Here is a 23897-nt window from a genome sequence, read left to right as displayed (position 1 = left end):
ATCGAGAGTTTGTTGGTAAGTCAGATGTTATTCAATTTTCAGTGCTCTTTTAACACTTGTTCTGTTTCGTTTCCTAGTCAATAATCAAATTTGTCATGGGAATGCACTATGCTCGTTTAATGTTTATGATGTTTGTAATTCTAACAATTTACGGGCGTTTTTACTTTTCTCGAAATTGCCTGGGGTCAAAAACATGCTTTTGCATGTGACATCATTCGTACGAATGTATTATATTGCGTTTAATGAATACCGTTCTTGTTGTTACTGGACCACGTGTGTCTGACTCTTTCAGGATATCCTAATTTCCCAATCAAATCTGGTCCGTTAGTCGTGCGAAGGTCAGAGATTAGAAAATATCATGGAAAACGAGTTTTAGTCATAGGTTCTTTTGATGAGCGAGCGCCATTCCCAAATCTGGAATCCTGAGAATCCTGAGGCTTGGAGTACGAAAAGCGGTGAATTGACAATTAGCTAACAAACAACCAAAACGAGAACAATCCCCATGCGCCAATTGCCATACGCCATGCGCCACTTATTTCTTCCAAGTCAATGCCCGATGACCGAGCGATCTGAATTACAGTACACGCAAACAAACGCCTTTTAGTCTCTCGTGGTTGCAGCGTCTCTATTCTCGGATTGCCAGGTATTCGAATATTTTTCAATGTAATACACGCTGTAAACTCCCTAGCAGCTCTGTCTGATAGCTGCAACCCATGAACACTTGTTGGACATGTGGATAGATAGAACGTAACCACTATAACATTCATTAAAGCAATTGCAAGCAAGATCGTCAGTAGTAGCTCGACTTTGAGAGCATGGAAGTTGGACTGATTAAGTGGCTGAGCATTCGTGGTCCAAATTCCAAAGAATCTCGTCTAATCGCCACCACCTAAGAGAACCAGAGAAGATAGATATATCTGCCTTATACTTGGACTAGATCGCTTGGACTGTTGAGGCATCCAAGTTGCTAAAGTTTTAGTCATTTGCCAATGAAATGAGACAAATAGTCTATGATGTCTGCTGGCTCTTGGTGATCTTTCTGAAAAATGCTTAGCAACTTTCCTTGCTCGCGAGGGCCTGCCCGTGGAAAAGCCAGCGAACATCGGTTCGAAGAAGAATATGAGGACGAAGACGGACTTGCGAAAGGAAAGTAGACCTACTGCTCTGCACAACCACGTTCCCTCGGACCAAAGCAGCCATTGCAGAAGCACTCCTGGTGGTTGTAGTTGTGGTGGTGGTGGTGCTGCTGCTGGTTGGGGTGGTACTCGTACGAACATCTAAACGTACTTACCTACTACTGCATGCTCTTTTACTCACTCGAACCTATTGTCGGGGTGGAGATTGGAGATACTGTACGTACGTACGAGGTACGTAGAGCAGGGCTCGTCGGTCTCACTCACTCACTCGTTCAAGTCGCGGAACCCACGTAAGCCCTCGATAGCTCGGTTGGTTCAGGGGGAGACTGAGGGCCAATCCCTGATCAAGTCAAACTAGACCCGAACCGAGAGTGAAAATGGACATGGAGTCTTTGAAAATTCGCTGTGTAACAACCGTCCGTCGACACACTTTCGAGGAACGGACGGCCATAGTGTCAGCCAGCTAAGAACAAGGCCTTTTCCTTGCTGCTATCGATTACTTTGCCAAAGACTTTCTGAATTGAGAGAGTTTGCCAATTGTTCACACTTCTCACGTTTATGGTGCCCAAAAAGCAAGTGACCAACGAGACCATGAGCAGTGGAAGTTCACCCCACCACCCCTCAGAATCGGGGGCTTTCAGGCCTCCTCCGTGCAAAAGGAAAAAGCTGGACGAGCCAAACATGCTGGAGGAAGAACAAAACCAAGAGCAAGAGGAGGTAACCATGCTCTCCAGAACCTTGACAAGGTCGGGCTCATCAGACTATCAAAGGTCGGACATTGAGGTGTCCAACATCATGAAGCAATGGCGACATTTTCGCAGTGATCAGCGCTTCACCGACCTAACCGTGTTCTGTGGGCCCAAGGGAACCAAAGTGAAGACCACCAAGTTGCATCGGCTCATCTTGGCCAGTTGTAGTGAATTCCTGTCCGAGCTCCTTCGGGAACGCGAGGAAGCCGTCCTCATATTGCCAGACTGTGACCCCGCAGATTTCTTGAATCTCGTGGAAATCCTCTATGGTGAAAGGGTTTGCTCCCATGACACTGGCTACCCCAGTGCGGACCTCCTCCAGCTCCTCAAAATCACGTCTTTTCCCCTGCTGGACAAAGGCACGCCCTATGCTGACTCAGGAACCGAAAGTGCCGATGCCGAGTTGGGCTCCTTGTTCCAAGGCCAGGCCCACGAGGATCTCTTTCTCAATCAAAACATTGAAGAGGCATTGGGGACGCTCAACTTTGAAGACCCCAATCTCAATTTGGCCGACGTTATGCGCGAAGAGGCTCTCATTCCCGCTAGCACCACCCTGCCTACCATTGGCACCACCGAATCCAACGGTCCCAATCGGAGTGCCAGCAACCAGTCCCTCAATACCATGGGGTTCTCGCCCAATGCCTTCCAGTCAGATTCTTTTTCCCCCAATCGGAAACCCAGTGACAATGAGCCGGTCCCCGTGTTGGTGTCCGAGACAGGCCCTGAACCAGTCTTAGTAGCAAACCCCTTCAGCATAGCCCCACCTACCCCTTTCATGGATCGGCAAGCTGAACAAACCAACCTGCCTCTCTCCAGCCGGAAAAGAGACGGTCGACCCTTGGGCAAGGGGAAACCAAGTAGTTACGTGAAGTCGTTGCAAGGCGATGATTCTCAATCCCTCCCGGGTGCCACTGATTGGTCCGATAATGAGAGTGTGTGCTCAGATTGGTCGGATAATGACGATACATTGGGTTGGACCGATGACGAAGGTGGACTCTCTGGCAAATCTGGACATCGTCGAAACAGGTCGGCCTCCTCTGGCCGAGGTGTTAGGTCCAAATCAAGAGAATCAAGAAGTGCCACAAGACCACAAGAACCCAAAGAAAAACTGGACCGCCAACCTCGAAAGACATCATCAGAGCCTCCTACTTCCTCGATAGTTCCTTCAGTTCCGGAAGTCATCATAGATTTGAGCGAAGACGATCCTCCGGCTAGCTCGCAAACGAATGGAGAAGCCGACGGTGGATATGGGGCACTGAGTGAGGGGGGATACGACAATGACATGAATGACGTGAACATTTTAGAATCCTCGGACATGGAGTTCCAACTTAGATTATCCGTGTCGTCGGCTTCGGTCGGCTCCAGAGACTTGAGGGATTGCTCAAACTCATTGCCCTCCCTTCCTTCTCGGAGTTCTTCAGTGGGATCTGATCTGAACGACACCTTTGGGGATGAAGATATAATCAGTCTACCCTCACAGGAAGTGGACGTCATCTCGTTGTCATCGTCCAAGTGTTCTAGGTCTTCAAAGAGATCAGTCGGATCTATAGCGTCATATTCAGCTCCCAATTTGGCCTTACTCCAGTCATTCAAGAACAAGAAGGTTCCACCAACCCTCGCCGAGGGAACAAAATCGAACCAAATATCCTCGACAGACACTACGTCAGCGGCTCAACAATCAAGGGCCATACCAATACCAACACATCAACAACAGCAGGAGCAACAGCAGGAGCAACAGCAACAACAACAACAGGAGCAACAACAACAACAACAAGAGCAACAACAACAACAACAACAACAACAACAAGAGCAACAACATCAACAACAAAAGCTTCAGAAACAACAACAACCGCCAACAAGACCATCAGCACCATCTTCCCCAAGGACGACATCATCTACAAAAAGGCCCTCGGTTACAACTTCAACCAATGCCCCCGTGTCAAAAAGCCAGAAACCATCCCCGTCATCTGCGACGGAACGACCTTCAAAATCAGCCAAATCTTTGAAGCCTTCTAAAAGCGCTGAAATTAGCAAATCAACACCCACAGTCATTACTCCAAGTGAGTCTAGGCCCATCACCAAGCCAGATCATGCCAACAAGAAGGTCAAAGTGACTAAAACCTCAACCTCGGTCCCCAAGTCCACCCCCAAGACCGCAGCTAAACCAAGCCCCAGCCCCAGTCCCAAACCCAGCCCAAAAGGCAGCCCGAAGCCTAGCACCAGTTCGAACTCCAAGACCTATCATAACTCGGACTTATTTTCAAAGATCCTCGACCAAAACTCAAAGGTGACTCTAGAAAAGTTGAAAGATAAACCGAAGCCGATCAAGAAGAAAGACCCGCCACCAAATCCATCAACAACGGCCTCACCCACAAGCAAGAAAACAGAACTGGTCAAAGCTCGGCCAGAGATATCCAAAAGTAATGGAACCGCTTCAAAGTCCGTCAAGGGATCGACCAAACTCAGAGCTCGCAGTCTCTCCAGTAGTTCCTCTTCGAGCTCATCCTCCTCTGGGTCTTCGTCTTCGGGATCAAGTTCGTCCTCATCTGGAAGCTCAAGTTCTAGCTCAAGCTCCTCGTCGTCCTCATCTTCTTCAACAATTTCGAGTAGAGGCAAGGGCAACAAAAAGGTCGTGATCCCAGTCAAGAGGCAAGACAACCTCGCAAAATCAAAGGCCTTGAAGGCCAAAAAGAGAAGGCTCTCCGATTCCATGTCCGACTCTGATTGATTTGAATGAAATGCTAAGAATATATATCTAGTTTTAAAGAGCACATCTGATTTATGTTCAACACCCTGGTATTATTTTTCGAGCAAACGAAGGGTAGAATCCTTCTCGTTGCCTTCAAAGAAAAGAATATATTCATCTGAAAAATCAACTTTTGTTTCTGTGTTCCTGAATCAGATCATCGCGTCGAAGTTATTTTAGGATGAATTGAGGTTGGCCACAACTAGCGATGTTCGTAGATTAATCCGAGCTGAGATTGTGAAAAATTGCCTCTACAATGTAAATCGTGAAGCGAAGTGTCATGCTTGAATTTATTTTGTTATGTTCTGATCAGCTACCAACTTTTTCATTTTGAGGAATATTGTTTTGATGCCCAACCTTTGAGACGCATTGCCGGTCGATATTTGTTTTATACACTGAAGAACGTATAGCGCCTTCCTTGCAAACTTTGTTTGGTCAATGAAGAATTGCATAGCATATTGCAGTAACATGTTTGATGAAAATGATTCAATACTCCTTAAGTGCTTAGTCGCCTTTGCATGTGATTTTGAAGGCATACGAGTTTTAAGGTGATTGATAGAGACCTCGAGTGAGTAAAATATAAGGTTTGGAGCTAATCAAAAATGAAGTTACTTTAAAAAGGCAAAATATTTCCAAAAAAGGGTTTAAAACTGGCCCAATGTTAAAGAACGTTAAATTATTAGCGAAAGTTGTCAAGACTTGTTAGTCTTGTAATATTTTTGAGGAAAATATGAAATAACATGCAAAAAGACGTTAGTCCACCTGGCATTGCTTTTAGTTATAAAGATTTTGTTCTTGATTGAGCCAAAACGATGTTACAGTTTAACCTTATTTACATATCTCATACCTCATATCATAGATACTACTACTATGCATTTCTTATATACCATAACGATATACATTTTTTCCCTTTTCGGAAATGTTTCTTAACAAATTAAATGTGGAAAATGCATTAAAAAGGGACTTAATTTCATGTATCAAAAGAGACTCAACAACACACTGTATGACTAATTCGCAGATTTACTGTGATCATCTAACACAGCAAACTTGGTTCAAAGCTGGTGCAAGGATCTCATGCCCCACTTTTGGGATCATTTTTTGTGGCACCTCCAACTCCCCCAATGTCAATCCTATGGATTATGCCATGTGGTCAGTTTTGAAGCAAAGGGCCTGTGGAATGCCTGTACCAAACATTACCACCCCCAAGTCTAATTTGACACACACAATGGAATCAAATTCCCAGGCAAGGAGTGCTGTCATAGGTCAAGCGATGCAAAGGTTTTGAGCTCTCATGGCGGACAAAGGCGGATATTTTGAAAAATTAGTTAATAGCTTGTAATTAAATCTTTTGTGGCCCATATAGAACCTTTTTTGTACATGAGAAATCTCATTTGACAAGAAAGAATCCATTATTACTGAGTCTGGAATGGCACCTGACCACAGTGTAGAACTCATTTACAATGAGTCAGAGAGATTTGAACATGAATCAAAAATTGGAGCGACCATATCATAGAAATGGTATATTTCTCAAATAAACCGCCTTTGACGGGCACACAGAGCTTGACTGAGGATGAAGTTGGCGAAAATCTTCTTTATGTACCCATTGTCCATGGCGGCCCAGGCCTCACCAACTAACGTCTTCAGCTTGCCCACATTGCTGTGCATAGTTCTCATGTCTCCAGATGCTGAAATTCAGTTTGGGTCTGTTTGGTGACCAAATTTTGACCAAATCCTCTGGAACCCAGCCTGTGTTTAAGGCAGGCCTGACCTTGGTGGGAGCATGGAGATTATTAATGCTATAAACCATGGAGCGGTGGATGCCAAAACTATTGGCAATTTTGATGGCAGTCTCAGCGTTGTTAAGTTTGGCCGCAACCCTCTTTTGCAGTCCTTAAGAGGCTGCTTTGGCTAGTTTTAAAACTTTCATTTCTTTCATTTGTTCGAAAATGGTTAGTAATGATCTCATGCAACCTATGTATTAAATAGAAAATTTTGCCAGGCCTCCCATTGACGCGGTTATCGGGGCTCCTAACAAATGTAGACGATAATATGGCGCACCTGGTACCAGGAAAGTAATCCCGGTACTATCAAAATAAAAGATTATAATTCGTCTAGTTTTTACCAGTTTAACATGTTGCAATATTTGATCTACCGACTAATTTGAGGTTGCAGACCGGCGTAGCCCTTGAATGTAAGGTTAATCGGGAATGATTATGAGAATTTTTTTAATCGATTAGTCTTTTTTCCTTGAGCTTGACAAGCAAAAACACCAAAGGAAACATAAAAAAGAATCACCTAGATAGGGATTAAGAGGGTTTTGAATTGTTCAACAACGAAAGTAGGTGATTGGTTTTCACGAAACATCGTAAAGCACGAGATTCAACTCTAGTGATAACGTCAAAATATTTATCAAGCTGCATTTTGGCGTTAATTTGAAAAAGAGTGGAGGGTCTTATTGACTCATTGAAGCGGGAAAGGAAGATGACGTCATCGTCAAATTTTGGGAGATCACTCCTACTTTTGAGGCTTCCTATCTCTTTGCTGAGGGATTAAATTGAAGGTTCAGCTCTTTTATCCATTAAAGGAATGGTTCATGCAGGTAGGTATTTTTGTACACTGTCTAAGTTTCACTCATTAACATGCATAAAAACTAATTTTTAGAGAAAAAGCCGTTTTGCGGCTGATTGTTTTGTATTTTAGAATTTCGTATTTTTGCAATAAACCTTTTGAAACCTTAGAAACTGTTATTGTCCAATATTGAGATTTATATCTTGGATTTTTAGTACCTCTACTGTTTTGAAAAGTGCCCCAATGACCTCCCAAAATTTGTGCTGCTTTTCATCGTGCAGCTGCTACTTCAATGTGTCAATATTGAAAAAAAGTCTTAACCGGGTCTTAACCAATCGCAATTCAAAAAGTGAGGTCACGCAACCTCGTGGTACTCTCGTGCCTGAAAAAGGACAAAGCTCAAAAACTTTTAGCCTAGTTAAAAAAACGGTATAATGCCAACAAACCCAAGAATGACCTTGTCATGGCGTCATTTTTGTTGTTCTAGGGCACTTGACTATGGGGGTAGTCTGATTTTTTAGTCAATCAAGACCAAATCATGAAATCTGAAGTGAATTTGATAATAGTTTTTAAAAAGAGCCTGTATTTCCTTTACATTTTAAAATGGTGTAATTGTAACTATCCAAAACCCCAATAACTTCTATCTACACGTTCTTTTTTAACTTTCAGAGTGACTTTAATTTTTGTTTCTCACTTGACAACTGAGCAAACTTGACACTTTTACACACTCTTAAAAGAAATTTGCCATTTTTTGATGTTCATATGATGCATCCAGAATAGGGACGAGCAGGGCTGAAAATTTTGTTTGCTCGTAGCAACAATATTAACCAAATCTCGTTTTATTTGCACTGCTTTATTGTCTACATTTGTGGCTGTAGTCTGTACTACCCTACCCACCCCTCCTGTAAAATGATTACTTACAAATCAAAATTGTTCGGAATCTTACCCATATATAATTAGAAACGTGTCCTAGAAAAGTTAATGGTTTATTCATCGTATCACAATACTTGGTCAATACATTGTTCATTTATCAATCTCTTGATAAAGTTCGGCGTCTTAGAGGGTATTATCTCATTTCAACGTTTGTTTGTTTGTACCTAGACTAAGGAGAGGGGTCTTTCTCTGCGCAAGGAAAAGGACCATAGCAAGATTGCTTGATTTATTATGTAATCTTTTTAATGATGTGAGTAATTCAGGGGATGAACATTTTTCGTTTCCATCTGAAGTCCAAATCCCTCGAAGTCCGTCCTTTGCCCGCAGTTCCATTCCACGCAAGATACAAAGCTTGATGTAACGCAACCGTACTTTTAAAAGTAAAGCGTATTCACCATGTTATGGAATGTATATAAATCATCTTGAAGATGCTTCCTTGGAAAACGGATGAATTGCCATTCGAGAAATTTGTTCTTTCTTTGCTGTATTAATCTCAAAAACGATGTGAAATAGAATGGCTTTTCAAAACGTCAGGTCTAAAGATTGCACTCTTTGTTACCTAGAAGAAACTTCCAGTAGTCTCTGGGCTGACGGAAAACAGAACGTTCAGCTTTGGCTGTGTGACCAATCCATCTCTTTACGCCTAACTCGTAAAGTAAAATAAAAAGGTTGTTCGAGTTTGAGAAACTATTTTATAGCGTCTGAAGATGTGGGTTTCAATTTTGATGTAATACTGAAACCACTGTGTACTTGGTAAATCGGACGGATATTGGCATTGCCCTTTCATTTTATCTGGTCACAAAATGAAAATAATCAATGACAGAGGGGAGGACTTCAGTTGAGACGTTATACATGTTTTTTCAGGATGCATCAATGCGTAAGAAAAAGCAAGGACGGACGAGACAAACGTTATGGTCATCCGTATATAAGCTCGGTTGACTACCCTAACCCCAATCAAAACACATTCAACTCTCAGTGAAGAAACAAGTGAAGTAAAAAAAACTACCACAAATATACCAACAACTTATCATCATGAGTCCCAAGAACGAGAATCAAGATAACCAAGGAGGCATTAACGGCTACATCGACCAGGCGGCCAACTCCACCAGCAATGCCTATCACACCACCAAGGACAAGTTCCACGACATCAATGAATCGGCTCGAGAAATGGTCAACGGGAAACCCGAGAGCAAAATTGACACCAATGTGGACAGTGCGGCCGAATCGGTCAAGGAGACCCTTCACTCCACACAAGATAGCATGAGCAATGCCAAGGAGACCATGGGCGACAAGACTGAAGAGATGAAGGACTGGATCAATGGCGAGGAGCCTAAGGAGAAAACCATGGGCGACCAAGCCTCAGAGATTGTCAACAGTGCCATGGAATCCATGAACAATGCTATTGAGGCCGCCAAGACCACAATCTATGGTCCAGAGAAGGACAACATTGATCAGACTGTGGATGACGCCGCTGCTACCACCAAGGATGGGCTTCACTACATGAAGGACAGTGCTGATTCCGCAAGTGAATCCATTCGAAGTGCCTTTGAGGAAGAAGAGCAAGACAAGGTGGATGAAGTCATCGAAAAAGCAGCCAATCGGTCTAAAGACATGGTTGATAACTCCAAAGGGACCACGGAGCGCTTCAGCGAGGAGATCCAGCAACCCACCACAGGCGAAGAATTTGATGCCTCAGTCATGCACTAGTTACGAATAATTCTATTGAAACCCATTTGTCAGCTCCAGATTTTGTGTGCCCATTTCGTAGTAGAAATAGTAATAAATATAATCAACTGTTTGTAATCACCCTGTAGTATTTATTTCCAAACCTGTTTGGCGCTAAACAAGTCAGTTTGCTCACTGAGCGACATCAAAATAGCTCATAAACGTACTCAGTTTGAATGGGTGGGGTTGGATGGACAATCCTCCACCCATCCAAGCTGTTATGGGGTTAACCTCCCGGCATGCAACCGACTTCCACACGTCGGATGTGGTCTTGACGGTTAGGTCACAGCCTTCGTTGAAATCTGTACCCGTTCTCAAGGTTGCACATCCATGCTTTAGCTAAATGGAAAGAAGTATATTGGTGATAGTTGGTAATCTATGTCGTGACAGATAATGGAAAGAAACCTGAACGAAAATGTCCTCATCGGTGTCAGTGAAACAAAAGCGGGCTAAGAACTCTCCCTCATCCAATTTCTCTGGGTTGACGCGGACAACGAGAAATCTGAAGAAGTCCTCCATTTTTTTGAGACCAGTTATCTGTGCCTTGATTTGAGGAGCTTGCGGTTTGATCTCCATGCCCTCTAGTTCCAATATGGTTGTGAGATACCAATTTCGGGCGTTGGCGGATATCGCCAACTCTGCCAGTTGACAGAGGCTTTCGATTTTTATCGCCTACAAAATGCAATTGACTGTTTTAAGAGGGGTGAGAGTTGAAAGTGGGCCTCAAAAGTTGATGACTATTTACCCTAACTTTGTTCATCCAAGTCCAGCCTGACTCCAAAAGGACATCGCAAATTTCGAGTGCAAATTGATAATGCTTGGTTTTCATAGCGATGAGAGCTTTCTCAAACAAAGCATTTTCATTTCCAACGACCTTTACTATGTTTTGTGACCTCTTCAACGTAGAGAGTTTATGTAATGATGAAGGTTGCCCTCCAAACCATCCCAAATAGTGATGAAAAATGCCCCGTGTACCCCATTTTATGGTTCCATAGAACTCCTTGAGGTAGGGATGAGACTTAAGGGCATTCGGGAAACACTCTGCAACCTTCTGAGCGGTCTCTATTTCATTACATCCTAAAATTTAACCAGTTGCTCAACTTAAAATCGAAGGTTTTCTGTGAGAGCAAATTATTTACCTTGGTTCATCCACTTCAAAGCCTGGTCATGGATAAATTGAATTCCATCCCGATATGCAGTTATAGTGGATTTAATCTCGGCTTTTCCAGAGAGTGGCCGTGTGTGTTGAGGTATTAAAATTTCGGGTTGTAGACTCAACATTTTGTCCAAAGCGGATATCCACAGCAAAGGGTCTCTGGCCATGGTGCCTCTAATAGCGTAGATGTTGGGAAAGGCTGTGTAGATATTGTCCGCCGGAAACAGGATCTTCTTTTCGGGCCACCAAATCATGAGCTGGTCTTCTGTCTCTCCAGGAGCGTGAATGATTTCCAGAGTGATGCCTCCATAAGTTACTTCCAATTGCTTGCTCACCGTAACGGTAGGATTAAAAAGTTTGAATCCATTTGATGGTCCGAACCTCAACTTCCCTCCAATACCAGAGTTTTCATGCATGCCTTCACCTAAGAGACTTCCAAATTGTTTCATCCCACGGCTGTAGGTAATAAGAGATCGGATATTCGCCACTTGCTCGAGAAACTTGCGGGTAGTCTCATGAGCAATCACGTCAGGATTATCGTCCAAAAAACATCCTATGCCATAGGCATGATCCGGATGGAAATGGGTGATAATAACAGCCTTGATTGGCTTCTTGGTGATGGCTCTGAACGCCTCCCTGACCTCTTCGGCAGCCTCGTCGCATTCTAATGTGTCAATGATTATGCAACAATCAGTGCCTTCAATTAGAATGGAATTGGCCAGACCAAAACCAATGGCCACATGAACGTTTTCAGCAATTGGTATAATCTCCTTTTGGAATGTCTTGGAGTGATTTTTCAGTTCCGGATGCACTGGGACATGTCTTGCAGTAAATGTAACTTTCGGGCTGAATCGGTATTGCTTGGTTCCAATCAAGTACAAGAAGACTAACACAAAAATGCCACCCAAGGCCGTGGAAACCAAAAGAAATGCTTCCCACATGTCAAATTATTTTCTTTAAGAATTTTCTTCAGAATCTATGAGGCTAATGATAACAGAGATAAGCCACGCTCATGAGTCAACTCATCGCAGAGAGTATATTTTATCCTGAGGTCAACAACGCTTATTTACAGTAGATCGATATTTTTTGATCCGCAATCAGAACATCTTTTCAAACTTGTACTGTTAAACTTACATACGATAGAACTGTAAATAGTATTGGAACATTACGGAATCGGGAAGGGTTGATCATTGAATTAAATGATAGCTGCCACAAGCGGAGAGGAGACCATAGCTCCGGCTACGTATGGCAAAACGACTGCAGAGACTTGGCGAATATTGGCCTTTGGTTTTCGCTGATCTCGGTCTTTGGATGAAAATAGATCAGTCACTCTTCTAATGTTTTTGGCCATATTTTTGGCCACAGGTCCTTTGTTCTTGTTCTTGGGAGGCCAATTCAGTGTCAGACCACCAGGCAGGTTGGCCCTAATTTGTCCATTGGGTCTGCGTTTGGGCAAATGTTGCTTGATCATGGATTTTAGCCTCTGGTTTTGGTTGATTCGTTGTCTTCGGGGAACTGGGCCATTGGGTTTTTGTGGCCTTGACAGTTGAGCCTGTTGTTGTTGTTGTTGCTGTTGTGATTGCAGATGCTGGACCAGTCTCTGTTGTTTGTCAGAGTTTGGGCGGTGATGTGGTTTCTGTTGTTTTGGTACTGGAGGAGGATTTTTGTTCTTGGGCGATCCTCTGGCGGGTGGCGCGTTATGCATATGACTGTAGCTTCTTCTATATGGTTTATTGAATTCGCCACTGTGGTTTTCTTTCTTGGGTCGGGCACGTGGATGGGAGTCGGCAAGTACGTCAATGACATCTTCGTCCGAGCTTTTTGACGGAAATGATCGGATCGTTTCCTTGGATGTGGATGAGGACTGTTTAAATGATTTGTAGTAGATTGGGCCTTTTGTAGGTTTCGTGGTGCTGAATGGCGGTTGGGAGTGACCTTCCTCATTGGCCAACGTGGAGGTGATTGGTTCTCGAAAGCTGATTTCTGTGTACTCATAAGTGGTAGGAGGCAATGGGGTGCTGGTTACTGTCTCTTGAAGGAGTGTGTCGAGAATCTTGGTTGATCCACCCATCGGTTTGAAGCCCTCCTCGGGAGTGGGTGCCACAAATTTGGTGTTGGGATAATCCAATGTTGGCTGAGGTGTGGTCATTTCAGGCGCTATGGTGGGATTTGAAAGCGCAGTGGACGCATCAAACGCAACGTCAACTGTCTCAAAAGACTCACTCTTAGTTGGTTCCCTGAAGGAGCTCTTTTGCTTCAGTTTGAAGGGACTCTGATGCTTCTTCTCTTGACTTGGATCGAATTTCTTTTTAATATGATCGTATTTCTTTTTGCTGGATCCCTCTTTTTTCCACTTGAAGTTTTTATTTGTTTCTCTTGAAACATCATACGATTCTAAGCTACCATGGTTGTCACGGTGTTCGTACACACTCGTGTGTTCCTCCATCGAGGGTAATGGCTCGGTAGTTGCCTCACTACTCTGTTGCTGCTTGTAAGTGTCGTCCTGTTTCTCGGCTTTCTCGTAACCAGAAGATCCAAAGTTAAATCCCTCAAAATGGTGTTGGAAGGATTCCTTTGATTCTTGCGGCCGGAAATGTTCGGTCTCTTCTTTGAGCTTTGAAGTGGACGGCCTCTCATAGGGCGATGACTCCACTTTGGAACGGACTGTCTTTTCTTGATGGGTATATGGCACCTCAGCGGGCATTTTTTCGGTTACTGGTTCGGTTCTGGAATCTAGAACTGTCGTGGAAGCCAGGGTCTCTGGAAAGCCGGGATATCCGGCAAACCTGCGGAACGAGTACTCCACCGGGTTAACAGCACCGGAACTCGCCTTGCTGGGTTCTCGTGGTTCGTCCGAGGAGTCTTCCACGAACTCTACTTCTTCGCCACTCCGGTCCTTGAAGCCATCTTGATAGACTGGTCCCGATTTCTCTGCAAATCCAAATTTGTCGAACTTCTGACCGTCAAAGATTTTGCTTCTGAGGTCGACAAGTTTGGTTTCGTAGCTGTTGGGGACGGCATCATAGGCGTGGTCTGAGTCGTAGCCAGAAGTTTGGGAATGATCTGGTTCTCTGTAGCTGGGATATGTTTTGGAGGCTTCTCGGGCATAGCTTGAAAATGAATTTTCCGATGAAGCAGGTTGGCTAAAGTGAAATGGGTTTCGAGATTCGGGTTCCCTGGATCTTTGGGGAAAATTTTCTCGTTGCTGAGTAAAGAACGGTTCTTGGGGGGATGAGTAAGCCACTGGTTCGTCCAGTTCCTCTTCAGTGAATTGTCCTCCAAAGTAAGCGCTTGGGAATCCGCCACCTTGGCCGAATGACGATCGAGTTCCTTGATAATCCTCCTTGGGTGTGAGTTGTTGGGCCGTTTTTTGAGGGTTTACGAAGGTGGGTGGTGACAGCCCAATGGAACTCCCGCCAAACGGGTTGGGGGAGTCGAAAGTTGAAACGAACCCCCTATCACGGGTAGAATAGGTTGGTTCCCGTACTGGGTTGAATCGCTTTGGTCGATCGTAATCCTGATACGACTCCGGATTTTCCGTTGAATCGAATTCCGGTGCAAATGAGTCATATCCGGGCCCAAACCCGGAAGTTCCCCCCAAGTGGGCCTGATTCTCTTCTGTCTCCTCTCTGAATGAATCCTGCTCATTGGAATAACCGCGATAGAGGGACGGTTGTTCAGCTGCTTCTCGTTCTTCTTCTTCTTCTTCTTGGTCATAGTCATACTGGAAATGATTGGAAGGTTTGTTAGGTGTTCTGAATTGTGGATTATTATTAGACGGATTGTTATGTCTGGGCCCAAAGCCGAACGTGTCAATGACCTTTGGCTCGGTGCGATACTCATTCGATTTAGGAGGCTCATTTTCCGGCTCTTCGTAAGAGTAGGCGGGCTGGTCCTGAAAGCGTGATTGGAAGTTCTCTTGGAAGTCGTATTTCTCGTAGGAAGGCTCAAACGAGTCAAGAGCACCCGAAAGATCCTCGTTTGGTCGTTCGAACTTCGACAATTCGAATTTGGGTCCAAAACCGTTTGACCTGTCAAATGTATTTGGAGATTGTCGGCTTTGTTTCAGGTCTTCAACGAGTGAAGCCGTTTGGGCTTGTTTCTTTTGATATTTCTTCACAATGTCGATTTCGTCCTGGAGAGTGAACCGCTTCTTGGGTTCGCGGGAGAAACCAGGCGGAGATCGGTCTTCGGATTGCTCTTGGCTGCCTTTCCGATCCAATCTTTTGCCAAAATTGCTGCCTCCAAAGGCTCCCAGGTTTGAGTTCCCGAGAAGATTCAAGAACGAATTACTCGAACCAAAAGGCGCTGAGAAGCCATCGAATGGGGGGCTTAGATTTCCCGCACCCGTCACCTCACGTGGAAGAGCAAATTGGCCCGGATTTCGTAACTGCTCTGGCTCTTCAAACGATTCAGTGTCTCTAAATTGAGTAGGAACCGAGAATTCGGGTCCGGATATGGATCCACCGCTTTCGGGTAAAGGTCCAGGCAGATTGAAATCCGACGGCAACAAAAAGCCGCCTTCGGCTGCGGTCAGAGCTGCGGGTTCCACAGCGGGTCCGTCAAAGGACTGAAATTCGCTGGGAATTTGAAATGCTTGCCGCTCCTCAGGCTGAGATTCGAGGGATGTTTTAAACGTGTCTTCAAGTTGGTCGTAGGTTTCGATTGAAGCCTGACCCTGTGATGCTGAATAACCACCATACATGTCTGGAACAGAAAACAAATGTCACCGCACATGAAACGTTTTGTTCCTGCATAGTTTCAATTCAGTGGTTATCTAATGACAAATTTCAAACCTAGAAAACGTCATCCCGTGACCAATAAAGATGATGGCGAGGCCGAGGGGATGCACAAGGTCGGCATTGCCTGATCGCACCACAATTAAATCCATCTTCGATTCTCAGGATGCGGTTCCATAGGCCATACCCCTAGAGTAGCTAGCTAGCAGGATTGCTGGCATCACTTGGCAAGCTAATCGCGTGACCTTCTCTTGGTAGTTTAGATACGGACTAATGTGAAACATGTCGCAGGTGATACTTTTAGTAACATCAAAATGAACGACGCATGAAATGCAACCTTTCCCAAATATGTTTTTGCATGAAAAAGTCAATCAAGCGACGTGTGAAAAACTTCAAGAGCGGCCGAGAATAGATTTTCTTTTTTTTTCATCTCCGAGTGAAAACTCTTTTTGGTGGAAAATAAGAAAACCTGAAAATATGTTTGATTCCGATTTCTTTCAGTATGCATCACAGATCTGTTGAGTACAAACATAACAAATGTGTTTTGTCATGACTCTAGTGGGTCATCGAATGACCTCTACACTCGAATACTTTTTTGTGCCACACATTTTTCATGAATATGAGATAAACGGACCAAATAACTAATGGAAGTTGTGAATATTAAGTTTTCCCATCTTCTTAGATACTGGTCGATTCCTGGTATGTTCGCGAAACTGCAATTTTCTGTGCATCCCTCCAATTCAGCTGTCAATATACATCTTTGAGGTGATTTCACGAGATAATGAGAAAAATGATTCAATGTTCACTCACATTAACTGAGCATCGCCAACAAAAAAAATGGTTTACTTTCAGGAAAATATTTAGTGATTCATGGCCCACCTTCAGTTCGAAAACCACGAGCCAGCCTGGAAAATAGCTTGACTGATTTGAAAAGAAAGAAGACTGAAAGAATGAATGAATCAATGCAATACCACCCTGAGAAAATGACTTGTGAAAATATATTCACCAAAAAAACCCTCGGTTAAGCAAGAAAAGGCATATACTCCTGATGATTTAGCCTCTTCAACAAGGTTAGTTTGTCGAGGTTCAGCTTAGTCAGATATTATCTGAGAATGCTCTACCTATGAATAATTATCCCCTCTGATTTCGAGTGAAATTAAAGCGACTCGGAAACTGACGATTTCAAGGCATTTGACGCATTGTGTGCCAACTAGTTGCCAAGGGAAAGAAGTTGAAAAGTACAAAAAAGATTGCGAATCGCTTTTCCTTTTCCTTGCGCTCATGACCAAGAATGAATATGAAGGTGATTCTGTCCTTTCATTATCATACATTTACTAAAAGGTTTAATCGGTCAGGAGACCTATAATAATCTGCTTACATTATTTTTCCTTTTTTAGGTTGGTCGTAGGGCATTAGGCTATTGGTGTAATAGTGAAATAAAAGCAGAGATATTGATTATCACAACGTGGATGACTCATTCATTATCCTGATCAGGATGACAAGATCAAAGAAGACAACAATAGTGCTTCAGTTTATTCACTTTGTGTTTGGCCAGGATTGGATGTATTGATGGCCTGGTTAAAAGCTACTCACCGGTATAGTCGGAATTTCAGATAACAAAGGTCACATATATGTATGCCTTGAATGTACTTTTCAATGAAAACCTGTGGTTGGTTTTTTACCCTGCATTCCATCTTTTTTAACGCTAGTTGTGATACTCTCATCTTTAACAAGAACCAATTTCGCAAGTGAAACCCACCTGCTGATTCCTCAGTGGGCAAAGCGCGGGATTCATGCTTCGATGGAGCTGGATGGGTTTTCTCGATATCGGGGAAAAATTTGGAAAAGTCAAAATCCTGAATCTGTCCACTTTGATGGAAATCCTGGCCCGCACTGAGACGCTTCGAGAACTCTTCGGCCGCCCCGGTTATTCCAAGGCTCAAGTCCAAAGTGCCAAGGCCAAACAGGATGAATGCCAACAAGCGCGGCTGAAAAAAAAAAGCAGAAACCAAAGGTAATCAATCATTCATTACTCATAGTAGTGTAAAGGAGCATTTCAAGACATTTATGTACTACATGGTATATCTTTGTTCTGATTTGGTGCCGATGCCCTCAATCAAAATGACGAAAACAAAGAGCGAAGACTGACCTTGAAATTACTACATCACATTGACTCTTCAATTGTTCATCCCTCCTAATGAAAATCACAGCTGATTGAGCGACTGCACATATATAGTGAGTGTACTGTCGTCTATGAGGAAACTTTCATTTCCACATCCAAATTTTGTTCTCGAATTCAAATGCCATCATCCTGTGAATTTGAACCTGGCCCGAACGACGGACACTCAAACATGTCGAGTACATCATAAAACACTCCCGGCCTTCTTGGCACTGGATTTGACGCTTTGTAACGGAAACCAACCAACCACCAATCCCAACCATATGGTCAAGAGCTGAGAGCGGCGCATCTGTGAGGATGGACACAAATGGTGCCACACAAACAAGGGCAAGGACTCGAGCGAATTTCTCAAGCTGCTGAAGAGAATTACGCATAGTACGTCCGACCAGACTTGAATTCCAAACAATGAATGCCATACGAAATCCCTGGCCATGGCTTGGTTCCTTGGTTGATTCGTTGGTTCGTTCCTTCATAAAGATGTCAATGGGACTAGCAGTCATGGTGCTGGGCATTAATTGATGCAATCGTTGAGGCTGATTAACGTTGATCTCGCAACAAAATTGATGTCCATTGAATGGTTGGGAGCAGCTCGACCAAGGGTCAATCGCTCAATCCAGCGAGACATGATCGATCAATCTATCCAAGCTTGAACACTTCACGCCTCATGTCCAAGTCGAGTTATATGCGTAGTATGTATAACGCGAGTATGAACCATGAGAATTGAACCCATTTTGTAGCGTACATACCGTAGAGGAGATTGAACTGAATTGATAGACGCAAGGTCTGAATTTTTGCCATGTTACCTTCCTGTTATATTTTTTTTTTGGGGACTGCTTATCAATTTTTTTTTTTGGGGGGGGGATATAATCAGGCTCATTTAAGAATTCAGACTATCACAGTGGAAGAATCTACTTCTAAATCTAAATTTTCTCAATCTCTCTGTCCGGAACTGTCACGAGTTTCAATTGATTTGCCTAAGACATGAGATGATGAGTAAATGCAAATGGTTTTCAGGAATGCATGAGCTCTTTCGTTCTCGGTGCTTTTGTGGATTTTGATCAGAAGGAATGTCTGGACTGACTCGATTTCATTTAAAACAAGAGCTTTTACGTGGGTGTAGATGGAATTTTTATACGGCAAAAGTTCAATTGAAGCAAAGATTCAAATCAGTCTCACATGATATTTTCTCAATATTAAAACTGAATTACACATGATCCTGCACAAATACTTCAGGTTACTTTCAAGGGAATTGGTTTTCTATTGTTTAATGGCCTTGACAAATCATATCTAAACATGTGAATGGGTTTCATCATGAGCAACGTCTATTCGGAAAACCGAGTTCTGCATTAATTTCAGCCGTTGGTTGGGTTGCCAGGAACAAATCGAACTCAATCAAGGAGAAAATTGCAGAGCAATTGGAAACGTTTGACTTTTGGGATCGGAGAGAAAGTAATAATGAGCTGTGCCAAATTGCGATTCTAACGAATTTTTCGAGTCTTATTAAGTTATTAAATATGCTCGAATGAATGCACTATTAACTGAATTAGCTCCAGGGATCTTTTCAGGCGATAAAGACAAATTGAATCAAGAAATCATATCGGTGGCTGCATTCTTAATTGGTCTTTCTTTGTCTCCCAATAGCACGACTAGTAAGTACACTTTCACCTGGCCAAGACTTTTATAATCCAGGATAATCCCTGGCTGTCTCTCTTTTGGTTTCTGAAACCATTGATCAAAGACAACCGTTAAGCTTTTCCTTTCTCTGAAACTGAGAGATTTACTCATTGATATCAGTTAATATTCTACTGACTAATAGAGTGCACTTCACCATGGTTTTTGATGTTTTTAAGCCTTTTGTGATCGTAGGAGCATTGTATCATATGAATGTAGAGGCATTATGATGGTCCTACATCTCTATGATTGTAATCAACACAGCGAGAGTATGCCTATTTTGTCAACAGAATAACAGCTGGAGTTCGCTAAAGCATAATCAAGCGGATTAGTCATTGCTAATTTCACAAGGCCAATTTTAAACCTAAATGCATGCCCAATTTAAGTTTTGATATATATTAAGAGCATCACAAGTCTTCAATTTGCCTTTTTTTCAATGTAATGTTAAGCAAATTTTTGCCGTTGACGCAATTTCGTGAGGATAGAAAAAGTTCCAGCGATCATGGCTGTGTCTAGATTCTGTCTTGGAATCGTGAAAAGTGTTGAGCAAGCGAATCAAGATCGCTTACATTTGAGTTTAAGTTGTGCGCCGTCAAGGTGTTTTTAACGACTGGATCACTTTCTAATGATGCACGTCATCGACACTGAATTTCGTGACTGAGCTTAAAGCGATACAATATGTTTGAAACCCTACTATTCGTGAGAGCTTTTTTCGATTGAGCGTCATTCAAAACAAAATCATATCGATTGATTTTTGCTTTTTTGTTTCGGTACGGGCTTGACATTTTATAAAAAGTTATATAAAATAAGCAATGCCCAAGAAACAGTCTAGTTTGATTTCACGTAACTCTATGATCCGCCATGAAATTTGACAGAGTCTGTTCCATGAGAATAGAATGAAATAGAATTGAATCCAAAGTTTTATTTTGGCACGAGTCAATCTGTGTGAGAACTGGGCAGCCTTTTAAGGGGGTTGACATCCCCAACATGATTGGAAAATCTGAAGGAAGGCCTTGATTTGCAGCATCTCATATTATCAGTGGAGTAACCCCTTTTTTCTTTTGACTCTTGATAACCCTTGGCAGCCTTCCTCCATGTTAATGATCTATTGATCTCTCCTCCAGATGAAAGTAGTAGACAATCGGCTCGTTTGCCTATTGAGCCCACAGATGTTCAGATCGAGATTGGCACCGGGAAGTGAGGTTTTTTTTCTTTCCTTTTCGCTTTGGACTTACTCGCGTCCAGATCACACATCTTCACCCCGAAGTCCGAACAGGTACTAAAAAAAACTCGGTTGTTCTATTTGGAACAAGCCCATCCTTCGTGATTATTATGATGATTACTTCGATGCAGTCTCTCACTCACGACAGCCGATTGGCGATTGACGCTACTGAATCCATTCGAAGCAGGGAAAACTCATTCCTGACGCTCCTGGACCAAGCATTGGTCATAAATCCTCGTCAGACGTCAGAGGCCTACCGAAGGCAGAAGGCCACCTGGTCAGTCGCCGTGGGAAGGAAGGGCCCAAAGCCGTCACCAGGATATCGCATGACAAGCGCAATGGTCCGTGGAACTCCTCGAGCAGTGCGACTCACGTATAGTGGTGGTGGTGGTGGTGGTGTTGTGGTTGATTACTGACGTGTCGTAGTGCGTACGCATGACAAAAGTCCCGTCGGTGACGGACGCTGACGCCAAACTTGGGACTGAGGAGAAGTGCGAGTGCAATCAACCCCCTTTTGGTCAGGCAGAAAATCTGTCGCCATGACGTGAATGAGTCAGCTTTCGGAACAATCATCGGAGGTATTCATTGTGTCCACGATCAGCTGGACCGGGGCGAGTGGAGCGATTAACAAGATAGGGTTTCTTGTGTTCGTTCCAATGGAATCCAACCAACCAAAGTTCAGCCTCCTTGGGGTTGAAAGTTGGAGTTGATTCCAGATTAGTAGGATGCATGCTCATTCTGGTGAGAGTTGAGACCGTTACGTTAATCCCGCTCAACCTGGTCCACTTTCTTAGGATCAATCAGAGACGCGGTTGTCTTCCAGACGATCTCGAGTGGGGATGTTAATGGTACTGTCTTCACTTGATTCACGCGAGTCCAACGATCGATCGATGAGGGTAATTATCTGCACCACTATACTTCGAGCAGAAACAGTTTCTCGAGAATTTAGATAAATAGCCGTTCTGGAGAGGTCGGATTGAAAATCAATTAGTAACTTTGGCATTGGCGTTTTTTCTTCCTGAGGACTCTGTTCTCGGGTGACGCAATTATTGTTCAGTTATGAGATGTTTAGATTCAAGGCTAACGACATCTGACTTAGCAGCCTGAAAGCTAATATCTTTCTCCCTGGCATTATCAAGATATCATTGAATGGCGTGAATTTATTCACTCATAATAGTGAAAATGAAATAGGGAGGTTTAAACGTCGATGGTTATAAAGATGACGGCAACCATGACCAGCAAGGTTATTGGGGGCTTATGGCTCAAAATTTGTCCAATTGTCAAAGAAGTTTTGTCGCTAAATCATTCCCTTTTTTCCTCTTTCTCCCAACCAAAGGTGTTGTTCGTTTCAAGGCTTTTTCTCACCACCAAACAATGAGGTTGATCTTGGGAGAAAACCAGCGCTCAATTTTCTCTATAAATGCCCAATGAGGCATGATGTGGTCACCCAATAATACTGGTTCAATCGGTAAACTTGGGCCATGGGATTTAATGACCGGCCTGGTCAGCCCTTTTGCTCACACAAGGCAGATCATTCTCTCAGGGTGACGAAATACCCCCGATTCATGATTCATGAGATCGTGAAAGAAGCCTCAAACAAGAGAGATAATGAACGATGTCTTTGACGGCCATTTTCTTTTCAAAATGGTCCCCAACAAGTTCAAGTTCAAATAACCACCTGGTGTTAGTGCTACATTATTGCACGACGAGTTCACTGATCAAACTTCAGTCAAACTTCTCAGTTCGTTAAGGGTTTCAAGGTAGCATATGTCTACCCCCAAAACAGGATAGCCTGGCTAATATGCATGTAGAAAGTTTTCCAATTTGTTCATCGTGGCTGAGAAAGAGCATTCAAAACTGATGGTAAATGTGATGCATTTCCCTATGTCAGTCCAGAAATGTCAATAAGTAAAAGCTGGCTCCTGTGCAGACCATTTGAAACGGCATGGTAAAGATCTCTTCTTTTAGTCCATCCAGGACATTAATGACACCAATTCCTTCATCATTCTTCTATCTGATCCTTTAATTAGATCACACCTTGGGAACTGAATGGAATGGACAACTTGTCGGCTTTTTAAGATTGCATCGTTTTTCTTACGTACTCATTTTGAGTAAAATTTTCGTAACATTTGGCTCAGAAGAATAATCATGTCCAATATGCAACTGTCAACGAAACAGTGCGTGACTCGCTTAATAGTCTAAATAATAACCAATTTAATGTCCTTGAATACGTTCCTTTGCGGCTCCGTATGGCACTTCTTCCACAGCAGGTTTTAACCGCCGGATTTCATCCAAGAACTTAATCACGATCTGACTCTGAAATAGTTCTTTTCCAATCCAAACTGCTTCGCCCAAGTCTGTATTGCGAAAGGGAGTTAAATTTAAAGTGGACTTGGGAAATTAAACTCTGATTGTCTTCTATTCTACAAGTACTTTAGACTACACCACACTATACTCACGTACTCACATACGCACTTTGCTTTTGACTTGGTCATTCCGTTTTTCATTTGACCACATTGAGACAGAAGATGATTTGATTGTCTTGAAGGTGACATAATTGTACGTCATTTAACGATCAAACCCTCACAATGTTGAAGCCAAAACCACACACACGCCTTGTCAGTGACGGCAAAGGTTGTTCTGAAACCATCTGACGTCACGACCAGAATCCATGTCCTTCTCCATATCGTTCTGAATTTTGTTCGGAGATGCTCGTGTGCAAGAGAGCGACCTTCTTATCAGAAACATTTTTGGGAAGTGATAAAAATGCTTGATGGCACGTTTTCACTTCCTGGCCATAAATTAAGGAAAAAATGGCATGGGCTGTTGTCTCTTGTTTTGGCTCCGAAATTTTAGACTGACCATGATGCACTTTCCCAAGACACATTTGATCGAATTAGCTCTTTCTTGCGAACCACTCCCTGGTTAGTTTCCAACTTTCATGTTCTTGTGCAACAGGTTTTCCTAAAATTTTTGGGTGGGCGCCGTTACTTACTATGTCAAGTTTGGAAAACATCTGATAGGGAAACCGACGTTTTCCATACATAACAAAAATGGCATGAGGTTGAATTGA

The 23897-nt window shown here is 43.2% G+C and overlaps 4 protein-coding genes across 4 annotated transcripts in view; 2 read left to right on the top strand and 2 right to left on the bottom strand.

Moving 5' to 3' along the window:
* The first annotated feature begins 798 nt into the window (after positions 1-798).
* On the top strand, positions 799-4761 carry LOC131887384 (serine-rich adhesin for platelets-like). The gene has a single exon (XM_059235977.1). The coding sequence runs from the start codon at positions 1695-1697 to the stop codon at positions 4611-4613; it is 2919 nt and encodes a 972-aa protein (XP_059091960.1). The 5' UTR covers positions 799-1694; the 3' UTR covers positions 4614-4761.
* A 4368-nt stretch (positions 4762-9129) lies between these two features.
* On the top strand, positions 9130-9935 carry LOC131887389 (uncharacterized; the record flags this gene model as incomplete). The annotated part of the gene is given in 1 exon segment (XM_059235983.1): positions 9130-9935. A coding segment is annotated over 1 exon segment (675 nt). The 3' UTR covers positions 9840-9935.
* LOC131887386 (linear primary-alkylsulfatase-like) lies at positions 9929-12077 on the bottom strand. Its single transcript, XM_059235978.1, has 4 exons — positions 10997-12077; positions 10603-10934; positions 10263-10529; positions 9929-10196 (listed from the first exon to the last, which is right to left on the bottom strand). Exons 1-4 carry the CDS (start codon positions 11952-11954, stop codon positions 9990-9992), a joined length of 1764 nt encoding a protein of 587 aa, XP_059091961.1. The 5' UTR covers positions 11955-12077; the 3' UTR covers positions 9929-9989.
* The window catches only part of LOC131887383 (uncharacterized), a 13013-nt gene continuing 1139 nt past the window's right edge, over positions 12024-23897 (bottom strand). Inside the window, exons 2-3 of the mRNA XM_059235976.1 lie at positions 17512-17740; positions 12024-15720 (exon numbers count right to left, since the gene is read on the bottom strand). Of these exons, the coding sequence (XP_059091959.1) occupies positions 12209-15720; positions 17512-17740 (3741 nt within the window). The 3' untranslated portion in view covers positions 12024-12208. The remainder of the gene's footprint in view (positions 15721-17511; positions 17741-23897) is intronic.

Source organism: Tigriopus californicus, chromosome 9, assembly GCF_007210705.1.
Source record: "Tigriopus californicus strain San Diego chromosome 9, Tcal_SD_v2.1, whole genome shotgun sequence".
NCBI classification, from domain to species: Eukaryota; Metazoa; Arthropoda; class Copepoda; order Harpacticoida; family Harpacticidae; genus Tigriopus; species Tigriopus californicus.
This window is presented reverse-complemented; position numbering and strand designations above follow the sequence as displayed.

What these genes read in the sequence shown, in the direction of transcription:
- LOC131887386 (XM_059235978.1), bottom strand. Translation starts at nt 11,954, where the DNA reads ATGTGGGAAGCATTTCTTTTGGTTTCCACGGCCTTGGGTGGCATTTTT. An exon ending in TTTGAAGTGGATGAACCAAG is followed by an intron (nt 10,935 to 10,996) that starts GTAAATAATTTG and finishes GTTAAATTTTAG; the next exon opens with GATGTAATGAAATAGAGACC. An exon ending in ATGAGGACATTTTCGTTCAG is followed by an intron (nt 10,197 to 10,262) that starts GTTTCTTTCCAT and finishes CTTTCCATTTAG; the next exon opens with CTAAAGCATGGATGTGCAAC.
- LOC131887384 (XM_059235977.1), top strand. Translation starts at nt 1,695, where the DNA reads ATGGTGCCCAAAAAGCAAGTGACCAACGAGACCATGAGCAGTGGAAGT.